The sequence below is a fragment of the Canis lupus genome, chromosome 32 (assembly GCF_048164855.1).
Source record: "Canis lupus baileyi chromosome 32, mCanLup2.hap1, whole genome shotgun sequence".
NCBI classification, from domain to species: Eukaryota; Metazoa; Chordata; class Mammalia; order Carnivora; family Canidae; genus Canis; species Canis lupus.
Genome location: NC_132869.1, coordinates 18,783,750 through 18,800,990, shown reverse-complemented (window position 1 = coordinate 18,800,990; position 17,241 = coordinate 18,783,750). Strand labels below are relative to the sequence as shown.

Sequence of the window (17,241 nt, the reverse complement as noted above, 5' to 3'; positions counted from 1 at the left end):
TACTTTAAACTTTTGTGTAATTGTGAGAGGCTTCTCATTTTCATGTAGACCTTGTCTTTACTTCTTAAGGACAAGATCTCATTCTGAAGGCCAAGAAATATTTAACTTAAATGTAACTATATGCAGAGAAAAGTATATCCTTATACTTTCTCCGGAAACTTGGTAAATGAAAACTTGGACATATTTGCACAAAATATTGAGCTTACACTGACCATGCTTCTGAACTCAAAGATCCCTTGTATAGTATGGATTTCAAACACCAAAACACTCCTCTGAAAGAGGACCAATTCATGTCTAAACAACTAACTTGCCCCTGAAATTAAGTTATCTAAACTTGTAGAGGGACTCAAGCAACTAGAAAACATCGTGTCATCACTTAAAGTTTTGAAAAGGAATTTCATGAGGCAGCATAGGAATTTCTAGGCCTTGGCTAACACGTTTTTATCAGCCTGGCTCAGAGAACTGTTACAATACACTTAAGAGTTCACTCTGCCCAAAATTCCCCGGGCCCCTCCCAGTATTTTGCGTCAAGACACAGCCACCCCTTCCTTTTTTAGAACTTAACACTTATTTGAAAACTTCCCCATTTAATGTTGCCAAGTAGCCATTCTTACAACCCTCTTCTCCATTTACACATAAAATACTTCATAACTCATATGAGTTAGATCCTCAATAAGTCTTCTGTTAGTATTCCACTATGTGCACTGAAGTTCCATAAGGGTATTGGCTGTTTCTCTGCTTTTCTTTTTGTTTGTCTTTTAGATTCTTCTCTCTTTGGCCTGTATAGAGTACAGTATGGTACCTCCAACTCAATGTAAATCATGTCTTGACACTTCAGCTCACAGTCCTTCAAAGTCTTTCTATTATACTTGGAATGAAATCCAAAGAAGATTCTACACAATGTGACAGTGTGGGCTCTGATCACCACTCTTCAGCTCACTTCCTGCCACCCTGCCCTCTCCCCACTCCCCACACCTCCCCACACTGGCCTCTGCTATTCCTGGGACAGGACAAACACATTTTAGCCTTAGGGCTTTGGGATGTGCTGTTCCTTCTGCTTTCCTTTTGTGCTCACTTCCTCAGACTCTGTTAAAATGTCTCCTCCTTAAGGAGGACTTCAGACTCCTCATCTAAAATAGCAACTTCTGGGGATCCCTGGGTGGCTCAGTGGTTTAGCGCCTGCCTTTGGCCCAGGGCGTGATCCTGAAGTCCCAGGATCAAATCCCGCGTTGGGCTCCCTGCATGGAGCCTGCTTCTCCCTCTGCCTGTGTCTCTGCCTCTCTCTCTCTCTCTATGTCTATCGTGAATAAATAAATAAAATCTTTTAAAAAATAAAATAAAATAAAATAAAATAGCAACTTCCCCTCACTACAGCCTATTTTTCTTCATAGCCATTGCTGATATTATATTATATAGTTATTTGTATAGCTGTTCATTATCTGCCATCACCACCTATCCACCACTATATAAGTTAGATGAAAGCCAGGGCTTCATCAATTTTATTTACAGCTGTATGCCTGCTGCCTAGAACAATGCCTGGCACATGGTAGGTGCTTAATAAATGTCACTGAATGCTGTCACCAAGACTTAGGATAGGAAGTTCATACATGGCTGAAAAGCCTATCTTCTCTGTGAAGCACTCCCTCACAAATCTAGTGTTATTTCTATTAGGCTTCTCAATAACAAACAGGATTTTTGATGCCTAACTATGAGCTTCTCCAGTTTCCTCTGTGAACAGAACCCTCAAGGGAAACTTTTATCCCCAATCCACATTCCAGGTTACTCAGGCGTCACATGAATTGTATTTTTGACAACTGCCAAAAGAGAACTGTGTACAGAATGCCCTTCAACCCCACTGCTCCCTGCTGGTCATTTCAACCCTCATCAACCAAGTTCATAGGGAATTTCTCCTCCTTAGACTTTAACATTAGGATGGACTTCAGCCCTATATTCTTCTTTTATACCCCTCACTCCTCCAAAATAGGTCTTCTGAACATCACTTACTCAGTCTACCATCTCCTGAATTCAGAGTCTACACCCTACCCTACCCCCACGCTAATAGAAGAAAGAATTTGTGGGTGGAAGTCCACCTAACACACCTTACTATCCAAGGCTAGCCTCCAGAGTTGCAACCTGTTTCCCAAGCCAGCCCCCTACCTCTAATTTAAGATCCTTAAAGGGAGCTTGGTCCTTCATTCTTGGCATCTAAGGACATTTCAAGAACAGACAGAAACTAAACACAAGTCTAGAGCAACTTGAATCATGAGCTAAAAAGGCACAAGCATGCAGAATGCCTCACTACTTCACATTTTCCTGTTAGAACACGTGGTTTTTTGATTCTCAAACTTCATAGGCTACATATATCTCTCAATACAACATTTTTTTAAAGGCATTTATGTAAATATACATATATTTACATCCTAAAGCCTAAAAACAACATTGTACAAAATAATGTACAGTATACTGGGATACCAGGTGTCCTCAAGAAGACATACAGTGTATTACTATGTAAAGTAACTGCTTCTTAACAATCAAATTAATGGTTTCATGTCCTAGAAGACTGTTTTAAGTATTTTTCATTGTATTTCTGTGTTACTTACATGGAGGAATTTTTACTGTGTTTTTGTAACATAGTAGGAAATTAGGCAGAGGTTCTGAGTTGAGAGTAATGCATTATAATTTCTCCTAATTAAAATATAAGAATTAGGCCTATGAGTTTTTGCAGAACAACTGATTTTTGGAATGGACTCCTCATGTTAAGTGGAAGTCGCCTGTATTTTCTTAGATCCTTTCACCCAAATCCCATCAGCAAGCCTCTCCCTAGGCTGTTCTGAACTGGTCTCGCCCCAACAGCTCATCTGTTCTCAATCTCTAACTATGATGCCTTGAATCCCTTTCTTGCATCTTCATGTCCACCCTCCAATTCCCCTCCCTTACTTTTACCTTCCATTCACCCATTCTTACCATCCTTTTCTTTATTTTCAGTTAATTTTTACTTTTGCTAAAGGGATATATGCACATAATCTAAAAGATCAAAGAAGCTGCAAGGCTTAAAACAACATAGCTCTCCCCCGTCTCATCCCCATCCCAGTGCAGCATGCCCAGAGTCACTTTCCACTATTAGCTCTTGCTAGAGAGGAAGACATACCATGAGAGACTCCTAACTCTGGGAAACAAAGGGCTGTGGAAGAGGAGGTGGGTGGGGGAATGGGGTAAATGGGTGACAGGCATTAAGGAGGGCACTTATGGGATGAGCACTGGGTATTATACTCTATGTTGGCAAATTGAATTTAAATTTTTAAAAACATTTTAAAAAGAAAAAATATTTAAATTTGAGAAAAAGTATCAAATAAGCTGAGTAAAATACTATTTCCTTGCTATTCCATTTTAAACTTTATCTACAGCCTTCATATTAGAGTAAGGATTTTTCTCTCTTAGACTTTCCCTTCCTCCTAATCTAAATTTATGCCAAAAATTATTGCTTAAATCCATATTTGGTGTATTTATTATTGAGACTAGTGTTCACTTAGGAGCCAAGTCATGAAAAATTGTTGACTTCCTTTCTGGAACAATTATTTTTGTGTTTTTCCTATACTTAATAATTGCCTAATTTCTTCATTTCCTTAGTTTTATTTGCAGGTCCAACTAAGCCTTCTTACCCCAAACAATAACTCTGTAAAATCACTCTCAATTCATTTTTCCATATAGTCAAACATGTCAGATTTACCACTTGTTATTTTATTTTTTCCTGATAATATTTATCAATTCCATTTTTTCCCTCCCTTTCCTGGTTCTAATCTTTACTGTTTCCTAAGCTTCCGGGTGTCATGGGTGTTATGTATGTCTTAACCAATGTTCTATAAATACCCAATTCCTTTCTACTATATTGGATTTCCCATTTCCTAGTTCCCATGTCATCCTCCTTGGTTTATTCCCTAGTTTTGGTGGATTATGTCCTATAGTCTTTTATGCTACATGTCTGAGAATGTTTTATTCCATCTTTATCCTTGATCAATTCATTTATTCTAAACTAGAAGTCATTTATATTTTGAAGATTGTAACTCAAATTATTGTAATTCATTATACTACTCTATTGCCTTCTATCTTCCAAAACTACTTTTGATAAATTAAATTTCATTCCCTTCTTTTCTCTCCTCTTTTCTCAATCAGCTGTTAGTGTGTCTTCTATTAACATTTAAGTTTCAAACTTCCCAGATGATGTACTTTGTTTTTTTTTCTTTTCTTTTTTAAAAATTTAAAAAAAAATTGTGGAGGTATAATTTGTTTATCTTCATTTATTATGCTGAGCACTTTTTCAATGTGATAATTCATGTTTTCACTTTAGAGAAATATTATTTTTTATTTTTTTTGAAATATTATTTTTTTAATATAATTTTCTAATGACTCTTTTCTCTTTTTTTCCTTACTAGTTGCATAATAAATGTCTGGAACTGATCTATAAATTTTTCTTTCTCTCTCTTATTGTCTGTCTCTTTTTCCCCTACTTTATCAGAGAGTTCTTCCAGTCCTGTCACTGAACATTTTGTTTTAGCTATCATATTTTTAATATTCAAAAGCTCTTTCTTGGAGAGTCTGGGTGACTTAGCGGTTGAGCATCTGCCTTTGGTTCAGGTCGTGATCCTGGGGACCTGGGATCGAGTCCCACTGCCTATGTCTCTGCCTCTCTCTCTCTGATTCTCTCATAAATAAATAAAGAAAATCTTAAAAAAAAAAAAAAAAAAGCTCTTATTGTTTGGTCCGTTTCAAAAAAATAAAACTGCTCTTTTTCAACATTTTCTCTTATCTCTCTGAGGATATCATGGCTTCTTTGAAGCATTTTCCTACTCTCAACATTGTCTCTGTTTTCACTGAGTTCCTTTTTTAATCCTTGTTTCTCTGGTTGTTTGCTTCATGTTGGAAGCTTTCTTCCAAAGTCTGATTATCTTTTGATGCCCTTTCATATTTAAGAGTGAATCACCAGAAAGGTGAGTTGAAACTTTGTACGCGAGCCTCTAATCAGGTTATAGGTAGCTGGAAAATTTTTGCGGGAGGAAGTCACATTTGGTGAAATGTCAGTATCTATAGGTCTCTTCCCCAGGATGGTTCCATTTCTTCTGAGGAGGATCGTCCAGTATTCCTGGCATAGTGGTAAGACTGCCAGTATGTTAGAGCTGAGAACAGGAAGAGAGTTGGGAATTTCACTGTTCAAATGTAGAATGTCCTGTAATCCCCCAGTTTTGAATTCTATTCTCATCAGTGACTTTCTCAGTGCTCAGTGTTCCCAGACTATCTCTGATTGTTTCTCCAGAGATGCCTACAAAACTGGGGGTGGGGAATGGTCTCCTTGTTTATGGAGTTAAGAGTAGGCTCTAAAGATCTATCTTCTCCTCATAAAAGCTTTCAAATAGAGTCCCACTCACCATATCACCCTACTTTCTATGGTACTGGGTACCTCGAATTCCTAAGCCTTTCCAGACAGCTGTGAGTCAACTTGCCTTCCATCTGCATTTCCTTTCACTGGCACTTGGCTCTGACATTTCTTCACTCTGCTAAGTCATGCACCATCCTTCCACCTACTTTCCATCTTTATATCTTGTGGTTTAGGGTTACTTATATCACCTTGATTTATCAAAGATGGAGCTTGTGCCTCCTTTTTCTTGCTTTCTCTATGGTTTGAGGATGATTTTTTTTTTTTTTTTGAGAAAAAAATAAATGAGGGCTGGAGAAAGAAAGAGTAGATATGTTCTTTGGTTTGGCATCTTGAAACCTTTCTATTTCATAGGTCTTTTTATTACATCATATTCTCTCCTGCCAGTTTCCTTCTCATTTGTAATTTCAGTCTTCCAGAATTTCTTGTTTTAGTGATTTCAGACATACAATATTTCATTTATTAATGACTTAACAAATTCCATATCTACTTGTCATATCTCATTTGTAGTAATTACTATCTGCAACTTAATAGGGAACACTGGGTGTACATATTAATTGGGAGGGGATTATTCATCAATTGGAAGAGATAAGTGATCAATCTCTTTGTGGGATTTATCTTTCTTATCAGATAGGCTGGTTATTCTGTTTGCCGTCCTGCCCCTCCATTCTCACACTTCTCTGTGCCCCAGAAGACTGACCTCTATGGACAACTCTCCTCTCCCATTCCACTCACTGCCATTCCTACCCACTTCACTCTTTCCCTGCCTCATTGCATCTTTGGCAACATTACTCTATAGCCATAGCCCCTACAGTATAATAGCTCCTGGTTTCACAAGGGAACTCTTTCTAGTTGGTTCCTTTGACCCTGCCTACATCTCTGTAAATAGTCTCTTTATTAAACTGTTTTCAATTATACTCTGAGTGCCATTTCTTCCTTATTGGACACTGACTGATACATCAGTTTTAAAAAATGTTTGAACTAGCTCATCTCTAAAGTCCATTGAGTTCTTATGTTCTATGTCAACAATTGGCACTTAACTATAAAGGCTCTGAGAAAATTAGGCTTCCTTTCAGTTAAGATTCTTACTATAGCAAAGAAACTCTCCAAATAATGATGCTAAGCCCCTATGAAATATAAGCATTATACATGCAACTTAAACTAGCAGAGAAAGCTAGGATATATATATTGTTCCCCTTAGACAATGGAGTCAGTTCTGATAAAAATGTATTTGTTATTTTTTATTCAATTTTTAATTGAAGTATAACTGACATACTTATATTAGTTTCAGACATACAACATAGTAATTTGATATCTGTATATATTGTGAAATGATCACCACAATAAGTCTATTTAACATTCATCACCATACATAATTATAGAATTTTATTTTCTTGTGATGAGAACTTTTAAGATTTACTTGCTTAGCAATTTTCAAATATGCAATGCAGTATTGTTAACTATACTCCATTCTATACATTACATCCCATGATTTATTTATTTTGTAACTAGAAGTTTATACCTTTTGACTCCCTGTACCCATTTCACCCATCCCCCAACCACCGCCCCCGGCAACAACTAATTTGTTCTCTGTATTCTATTAGCTTAGGTTTAAAAATTTAAGGACACCTGGGTGGCTCAGTCAGTTAAGCATCCAACTCTTGATTTCAGTTTAGGTCATAATCTCAGGGTTGTGAGATTGAATCCCACACTGGGCTCCACACTGGGCGTGGAATCTGCTTCAGATTTTCTCTCTCCCTCTCCCTGTGCCCCTCCCTGACCTCTCTCTCCCTCTCTAAAAATGAAAATAATAAAAGAAAACATTAAAAAATATATTTTTAGATTGGACAAGTGAAATCATACATATTTGTCTTTTCCTATCTGATTTATTTCACTGAGCACAATGTTCTCAAGTTCCCTCCATATTGTTACAATTAGCAAGATTTCATTCTTTTTTATGGTTGACTAATATGTCATTGTACATATACACTACATTTTCTTCATTCATCCACCAACAGATACTTAGGTTTTTTCTGTATCCTTATTATTATAAATAATGCTTCAGTGTACATAGGGGTGCATATATCGTTTTTCACATAGGGGTGTATATAATTGCACATAGGGATGCAAGTTTACATTTTCAATTTTTTCAGATAAATACCAAAAAATGCAATTGCTAGAGCACATTGTAGCTCTATTTTTAATTTTTTGAGGAACTTCCATACTGTTTTTCATAGTGACTGCACCAATTTACATAGCTACCAACAGTGCACAAGGGCTTCCTTTTCTCCACATCTTCACCAACAACTTATTTCTTCTCTTTTTGATACTAGCCATTCAGATAGTTGTGAGATGATATCTCATTGTGGTTTTGATTTGCATTTCCCTGATGATAAGTAATGTTAAGCATCTTTTCATGTGTCCGTTGGCCATCTGTATGTCTTCTCTGGAAAAATGTCTATTCAGACACTCTGCCCATTTTTATTTTTATTTTTCTAAAGATTTTATTTATTTATTCATGAAAGACACAGAGAGAGAGAGAGAGGCAGAGGCATAGGCAGATGGAGAAGCAGGCTCCCCACAAAGAGCCTGATGTGGGACTCAATCCAGCATCCTGGGATCACGCCCTGGGCCAAAGGCAGATGCTCAACCGCTGAGCCACCCAGGTGTCCCCATTTTTAATCATATTATTTGTTCTTATGCTACTGAATTATATGAGTTCTTTATTATATTTGATATTAACCCCTTAGCAGATAAATATTTGCAAATATTTTTTCCCATTCAGTACATTGCCTTTTTCTTATGTTGATGGTTTCCTTTGCTGTACAAAAGTTTTTTTTTTTATTTTGATGTAGTCCCACTTGTTTATTTTTGTTTTTGTACTTTTGCTTTTGTTGTCAAATTCAAAAAATTATTACCAACACCAGTGTCAAGGGGTTTAATGGTTATGTTTTCTTCTAGGAGTTTTTCGGGTCTTGTGTTCAAATCTTTAATCCATTTTGAGTTAATTTTTGTGTATGGTATAAGACAGCAGTTCAATTTTCATTCTTTTGCATGTGGCTGTCCAGCTTTCCCCAACATCAATTATTGAAGAGACAGTCCTTTCCCCGTTATATATTCTTGACACTTTTGTCATAAATTAATCAACCATATATGCATGGGTTTATTTCTGGGCTCTTTATGCTGTTCTGTTGATCCATGTATTTCTTTTCATGCCAACACATTTGCTATTTTTGACTTTGAAAACACAGAGATAGCTAAAATTAATTCCAAAGTTTCAATTGGGTTTTTTCAACATTTTTCAACATTTTTTTCTTCTTTTCTCTTAGATACTAAAGGAAACCATTAAAGGCCCAAAAAAATGCAAAAAAAAATTTTTTTCACCAATCCTTTCATTAATAAATGAATTCCTTGACCTCACCCTCACCACAGACATCAGATTATCTCTTTCACCAGCACAGTCAGATTTTTTGTACCAATTGAACTGACCCACTTTCTCACCTCTCATAGACCCTTTAACTCATTCCTATTTTAAACTGTTCTTGCCAAGGTTTTCTTCAATTTCTCTGATGCTAAATCCAATGGATGCTTCTTAGTCTTTGTCTTACCTGACATCTCAGTAGCATTAGACACCATTGCTTTCATGAAATACTCTCTTCCTTGTCTTTGCTGTTGTCTCATCTTTTTTTATTTTCCTTCTATCTATCTGATTACTTCTGAGTCTCTTTAGTGGACATCTTTTCCTCAGCCCATCCCTTAAATGTTCATGCTTGTCAAGCCCTTGTTCCCCTTGTCCTAGTCTTCCTTATCTTCCTACTTACACTCTTCCACTGAATGTTCTTCTCTACTCCTATGGCTTCAAAACCCAATTAACACTAATGACTCTCAAATGGGTCATCTCAAGTCCAGATCTTCCTCCTGACCTTCAAGAATATTGTCTGTGACTAAACACTAGATAACTCTATCAGCATGACCACAGATTCCCCCTATTCAACATTTCACTTTCATCTATATTCCTATTCCAGTGAATCACACCAAGCCAGAGATCTGGGTAAAATCCTTGACTCTTTTCTGCCCCTCATCCCCATACCCAATCAATGATCAAGTCTTATTGATTCTGTCTGAGATGTACTTTAAGTCTATGATCCAGGTCTCTCCATTCTCATTGCCATTTCCCTAGACCAAATCAATTCCCTCCTACTAATATTGTTACTATCCTCATATCTAGATTCTATAATACAGCCAGAGTGATCTTCATAAAATATAGGTAAGACCATGTTACATTCTTCCTAAAAGCCTGAAATGGTTTTACACTCCTAAAAAGACAAAGCCCATATTCCTCAACATGGTTTACAAGCCCCAGCACCTGGTCTCCTATCCTGTCATTCAAATTACTCCAGCCAAATTAAGCCCCCTTTAGTTCCTCCAACAATCTATGATCACTCTTACTCTAAATATTCCCACACAAGTTTCCCTCCACCTATTACATGCCTATCAATGTTACCAGTATTATCATCTACAAATCCTTAAGTCTCTGCTTAGAAGTCTCCATGCTCTCTAAATCTGCATTTAGTGTGCAACCAGAGCACACTACTTATCCACTTATCACACTCTGTTATAGTTGCCTGTTACTTGTCTCTCTTCCCCTTTTAGATCATAAGCACTGTGAGGATTAAAACTGAACCTATTATAGCTCCAATGCTTTGAACATTACTTGGTAGAAAGTAGCCACTAAATAAATAATGGTTGAATGATGACCAAGAGAATAAACAAATAAACCATCAGATTAAACATAGTACCAATGGAAGTACATTTTACATATGGACTTTCTTTCTCTTGCTTTCTTACCTCTCAATAAACAAAAAACAAGTAAGTTACCCTTCACACCAAATAAGCCATAGCTTACAAAGAGGTAACTAACGTGTAGTTAGTTATAAATGACAGCCAAGGAGAACTCTATCTGAGCCTTTGCTTTATCCTTTCTCTTTTTCCTCTTACACATAAAATTTTCAAACTGACAGTTGAAACAGGCTGAAGACAAAGCATATGGCTGACTTTCTCTTGCTCTGCCTGATGCCCTCCCCAAACCATCTATGTACATGGGATAAAAAAGAACCTATGATAACATTTTGCTTGAACCAGAACTCTAGAACATTAATTAAAGCTGAGCACACCTGCTCTGAACTGCAGAATCAGAGATTTATGTGAACTTGTAAAATTGAGGCTTTCTAACCTTTCGCAGGATTTATGTTTCCTTTAAATAAGCATTTCCTCTTTGTAATGCAATTTTTTTTTTTTAAGTTTATGTCAGTGACTAACCTGCCAGTATAAACAGATATGCTGTTCAGTTCCTTTATTGCCTGCTCTTTACCCTTTTTACCCAGTGCCTGTCAAATATTTAATTTAAGGTTTCGGTTGAAAATAAGCAGGTCCAACAATGAGGCCTATAATTTCTTGGTCTAAACTGAACTTGTTAGTGAAGTGATCGAAAAAGATGTCTATGCATTCAAACTCCACACTTAATGTAAGAACATTTTAATACAGTTATTCACATATCTGCCTATTATTTCCAAAGTATCAGATATCTTATCATGGTTTGTCATAAGCAAGACTTATTGATTTCTTAGGTTACAGAGCATGCCCACGTGTAGAGTCCTTTCAGATAAGGCCAAGTTTTTAATCAAACGAAGATACTATAATTTTGAGATTCGGATACTAATGGCCTTGGAAAGAGAGAGTTCGGTGAGGTAAACATATTCAAGTTTGTTACCTTGGATAGGTTCATTCCCAGCACTGTAAGTGTCACCAAGCCAGCACAACAGACCAAAGCACTGGAGCTGGAGAGTCCAGAACTTGGTGGGATGTTTCCATCCACTAAGCAATTCATTCCAGTCAGGCTGCTAAGACCAAAGTGTTCCTAAGAATAGAAGGAGAAAAAGTGCTAGTAACTTTGGTGTTGGATTTGAGAAGAAGTAAAACATTCTTTTCGTTCCCTAGAGAGTAAACGTTTATCAATGGACTTATTATGCTATTTATAGAAATGACTTGTGCAATCCAATTTAGTTGAGTCTATACATGACATTTCATTTAATGATTCTTGGCCATAGGGTTCGGTAATCTGAAGATTATTTTTTACTTTTTTCAACAAAAAGCTATTGATCCATTTCTTAAAATTACCTTGGATGATCTTTTCTTTGAATGTTGATTTGAATAAATATAGAAAAAATATTAGACAGTTATAATTCAATTTTTCAGGTAGCAAGAGAAGAAATATACAATATTAGTAAGGCAGGTTAAATCCCATGTACCACATCCCAACACACCATGACTGTGAAAGTCTAACACAAAGCACTAGCTTGTTTCTATTGAGTATCTTTCTTCAAGAGGTCCTCTGAAGAAAAAGTGTTCTAAATTTCTTCAGTTTCATTTTACTTATGGAAAAACATAGGCATCAAAAGATTAAAAGTTTTTTCCAACATTACATATAGGGAGCTGGGAGTAGGACCCAGGTCTCTGATTTCTGGTTGAGAACTTCTCCATTGCAGTCAGAAACATGGGCCAGCATACTGTCACTATGATTTAATATAAGTCAGCCATATGAGGAAATCCAGATTTTTACTAGAGTTTATAGATACAGTTAAACCATATGGTAGCTTTCAAGACGGCCAAATTAGAATTCAGCCACAAATGAGAACACAGACTCTAAACGAAGCAGAGAAACTCTTATTTTTACAAGTAGGAAAGCCCAAAGAAATAATGAGACTCTGATCTAAAGATGGAAATCTCCAGAATACTTAGATGAATATCTAGGATGACACTTAGGATGATATTATAAGATTATATCTTAATCTTTGTGGTTTAGGATTAAAAATAAATGCAAGGCCATCTCCTCCTCTAGAAAAAGTACCATCATGTTTGCAAATTACTCAAACAGCTCAAGACCAAAATACAAAATACTATTATATTACATAATTATGCATTTCATCATACATATTATTCTAGGGAGAAATTTCAGTAAACTAGTTAGAATAACCAAAGTAACAACAGAACTCTGCAAATTAAAGGCTGTTTTTTTCCTTTTTTTTTTTTTTGTCCTTTTTTCCTATGTTGGCAAGACTCACACACCACAAAAAAAAAAAAAGAGATTCTGTTGGATGTACTTCTCTTCTTGATTTCAAGTCATCTAAAAATTTCCTTTCCAGAAATACAAACAAATTATAAACTGAAATACTGCTGCTGCCAATGCCCTTTCATAAGAACATCAGACAGCTTGTTTAAAAAAAATCCTTGGAGAATGCTATATATTTAACCATAAACTGATCCACAGTGTATCTTGAATGTGAATCATACTTACAAACTTATCACACAATGTTTAAATTAAAATGTACAACAGATTCAAAAATGTAAATGGATTTTGCCAAATTCTGTAATAGCTCTATCCCAAAAGGATAACATGTTCAATTTAATATAAACAGATTATCCTGATATTTTCTAGTATTTGAATTTGAAGGTTTCTAAACAAGCTAACATTTAAATTACTTCTCTGCCAAAAGTTTATTGTACAAACCTACTTTTGCACATAAGTTGTCAAACCGAAAAAGAAGGCTGTAAGACCTCAAATTCTCAAAAACAATCCAAAGCAACATGCAGTATTTAGGTCACTTTACCCATATGCTATAAAAGGCATGTTGCTATAAGGAAGATCAAATTGCATTTGCCAGGCAAATCCTTCCAAATACCATAATTCCCACTAATGCATATGATAAGCCAAATATCTTGAAGATTTAAAAGCTGCCAATACCTCTTCCCATAAGTTATTACCATGTGTCTGGATGAAGAAGAAAGAAAAAGAAAAAGAAAAAGGCAAAGGAAAACGAAGAAAGAAGAAAGAAAGAAAGAAAGAAAGAAAGAAAGAAAGAAAGAAAGAAAGAAAGAAAGAAAAAGAAAAAGGAGAAAGAAAGAAAGAAAGAAAGAAAGAAAGAAAGAAAGAAAGAAAGAAGAAAGAAAGAAAGAAAGAAAGAAAGAAAGAAAGAAAGAAAGAAAGAAAGAAAGAAAGAAAGAAAGAAAGAAATGAATGCAGGAACTCTTAAGACCAAAACCACCATAACTAGAGTACAGGACTACACATCAGAGATAAATGTGATTCTTTTTTGTAATGGATATGCCACTGAGTCCTAAGCTACTCGTGACAAAGTTTCATATAGGACCACCAGACAGTAAAGAATACAAACTCTAAAACATGGATTTTAACAAACAAATCAAAATGATTTAGCAAATCAATTTTCTTTTCATCTTTACACTTTTTAATTCAGAGAAAAAGTAGAAACATTTCATTTTTTTGTTCTTGCCCATGACATTAGAGATGTCGTGGTAATTATTCAATGTTTCTAAGGAAAATGCTTATCCTAGCTAACTTCATCACTACATCTTTTTTTTTAACCCCATCTGAAGTGGTAATAACAATACTAGTTGTTTACTTATTGAATGCCTACTATGCGTCAAGCACTGTGTAATCTTTGTAACAACTCTTTGCTGGATGGCAAAGACATCATTATACAGATAACAAACCTGACAATTAGAGGTTGAATTAGGCAGCTGAGTAGAGCTCAGATTCAAACCTAGGGCTGTTGGATTTTAAATCCTATTACACTACATACCTACATATCATCAGAACATATATATTACTAGATTGCATCCTTCAAAAGAAAACTTGAACAAAGATTTTAAAAAGAGAAGGATTTTTGTCAGATGTAACCAATGAACAACCATTCCTGCCCCTGTGAACACCACCCAGGAACAGTCTTATCTGCATTATCCTCTGAAATATATAAATCAGCAAAATAGAACAGAAACATCAGTTAGCATTGAAAGGTGACCAAAAAATACATAAAGTAAATAAAATAAAGTAAAATAAAATAATTATTGATATATAATACACATTATAAGTTCAACAGCTAGTAGTTGCCTTATAAACCAATTTACCTGAATTCCTTTAAATCCGCACAAGAAATAGTTGTGCCACAGAGGCTTAGTTTTGTCAATCTGAATATTATTAGCACTAGTACTGAAGTCCCTGCAAAAACAAAAGACACCATTAATTTTAAAGGTAACAAAAAAAAAAAAAGGGCTGCAAAATCAATGGCTTACTGCTGCCATCTTGTGCCAAGACAGTGATACTGAAATTTCATTTTCGACTTATTTTCATCTATGTACTTCACAGTCCGTTCAAAAACAACATACATCCCCACATGCTAAAAGGGAAGTTATAGTGACCTTTACAATTAAACTACATCTGATTGACCCTTTCTATTTCCTGAAACAGAGAGGAACCAATATACTTCAGCATAATCTACAACATTTTTAATTTCATGATGGTCCTTATTATGTTGATGTAAATCACTAAATGCTTATCCTTGGGGTTTGCTGCTTGGCATACCTCTAACTGTAATGGTACTCAAAGACTTCTCTCCCCATACTCTCTGCCATCCATCAAATTTTACCATCTGCACAGTTTAAGAAGAAGACAGAAAAAAACAAAACAAGTAATGGTGATTCTAATGTATCATAATTCATTGAGTAAGAGTCCATGACTCTATACTGATACAAATTAACAAATGAAAAACTAGCTAAATGAAGGAGAAGGAAAATCTCTTCCTTAGAGTAAAATGCCAAATAATAGATGAAGTAGAAATGACAGAAATTAAAAAAATCACTATTTGGTAAACTCCATGATAATTGTGTCAGGAAAGAATTATCAATGGATGCTAAAGTTAGGGAGTAAAAATTGGATAAGAAACAAAATATTTACATAGATTCAAAGTATTTCCCCATCAGATACTTATTGAAAAGGGAAAAATACTTTGCAAGACAAAAGTTCTTTGTCTTATGACAAAAAATCTGACAGACACCACCTTAACCAAATGATTAAAATTAACACCACCAATAAGGGACATCATGTGCCTCCTTGATATCATGCACTGAGAACATATCAGTTGATATGTAGGAATTCTTTATATTATTTTGTGAGTTCTTTGTAAGTCAAAAATTATCTCAAAATTAAAAATAGATAAATAGGCTTCTATATCAGCTAAAGGACAAAATAACATGAAATGGAGGAGGAGGGAGTCATTTAAAAAGTGAGGAAATAAGAAACATTCCCTATATTGACTGAACATGCTTTCGACCTAGTTTACTAAACACCCACTATGCGCCAGACCCTGTAGTAGGTACCCTCCATGCATTATCTTAATTCAGTAACATGGACACATCAGGATCCCTGGGTGGCTCAGCAGTTTAGTACCTGCCTTCCACCCAGGGCGTGATCCTGGAGTCCCAGGATTGAGTCCCACACCAGGCTCCCTGCATGAAGCCTGCTTCTCCCTCTGCCTGTGTCTCTGCCTCTCTCTCTCTCTCTCTCTCTCTCTCTCTCTCACTCTGTGTGTGTGTGTCTCTCTCATGAATAAATAAATAAAATCTTAAAAAAGAATAACATGGACACATCATCTTCTAAAAAAATATTTAAGTATGCAAGGCATTCATAGGAATATAAAGGCAAAAGGCAAGGGGCTTATCTTCTAAGCATTTGTAATCTAGCTGAAACATGAACACAAATCATAATCACACACTATTGTCACACGATGGTGTATAATATGGAATGGGATATGAGATCAAGAGGGCATCAACTTTATAATCAGCATATTAGAGTGGAGAGGTGAGGCCTTCTTGGGAGCTCAGAGAGATTGAGTGACTCTCCAAGAACACACACAGTATGTCTCCAGCTCACAAGCATTTTACTGTCAGCCACAGAAGTTAAAATATATTGCTCACAGTCAACAAGAAGTCACATAATTTGGAAAGCAGATAAAATTATGTTAGCAAAACTGATCAGATTCTGTTTCTAGTTAAGCAAAATCTTGAAAGTCACCACAAAGAAAAGAAAACCAGGAAGGAGTCAGGGCTGGTGATATACTGAAAGAAGAAGAGGAGAAAATTTGTTATAGATGCAGGAAGCTACATGAGAAATATCAAAGAAAAAGCTGAAAAGTGCCAGTTCCTACAGAATTAGAAACATAGCTTAAATCTGTCATAGAAAAGACTTCTCTTTGACTAGTTATTTCATGTCTGTTCTTTCTAGCATCCATGTCTTGCCTCTCTGCCCAACCATTTCCTAAGATTCAAAAACAGGCACACATTTTCCCATCAATTCCTAACTTGTATCACCCATCTGCTTTCTCCACTCTTGCATCCATGTTGCAGAATGCTAGGGAAAAAGTCCTAAAAATGAACAGTTACGATTTACTACATTATTTCCACCTATACATTTTATTCAGTGATTGACTTGTTCTGCCCAATGTCTACCTTGTGTGTGCCAGACACTGGGCTAGACCATTTACAATAACAGTATCATAAAAAAAAAAAAAAAAACTTAGGGGTGCCTGGGTGGCTCAGTCAGTTAAGTGTCTGCCTTTGGCTCAGGTCATGATCCCAGAGTCCTGGAATCAAGCCCCATATTGGGCTCTCCACTCAGCAAGGAGTCTGTTTCTCCCTCTCCCTCTGCCCCACCCCCACCCAAGATCATGCTTGCTTTCTCTCACTCTATCTCAAATAAATAAATAAAATCCTTTTAAAAATAAACACTTAGAGAAAAGTTTAAGGTAAAATGTACAAGACATATACCCTTACAGCAACAAGGTATTTCTGAGAAAAATTGAAGAAGACCTAAATTAATGGACAGATATATCACACTCATAGATTGGAGTAAATACTATTAAGATGTCAGTTTTTCCCAAATTGATCTCTACACTCAGTATAAC

At 35.9% G+C, this 17,241-nt stretch overlaps 1 protein-coding gene across 5 annotated transcripts in view; it reads right to left on the bottom strand.

Annotated features, from left to right (window-relative positions):
* The window catches only part of GALK2 (galactokinase 2), a 136,946-nt gene that overhangs the window by 92,393 nt on the left and 27,312 nt on the right, over window positions 1–17,241 (bottom strand). For all 5 annotated transcript variants that reach the window (XM_072808455.1, XM_072808456.1, XM_072808458.1 and 2 more), the window contains exons 4-5: window positions 14,411–14,501; window positions 11,199–11,345 (exon numbers count right to left, since the gene is read on the bottom strand). In XM_072808455.1, coding sequence (XP_072664556.1) covers window positions 11,199–11,345; window positions 14,411–14,501 — 238 coding nt within the window. The remainder of the gene's footprint in view (window positions 1–11,198; window positions 11,346–14,410; window positions 14,502–17,241) is intronic.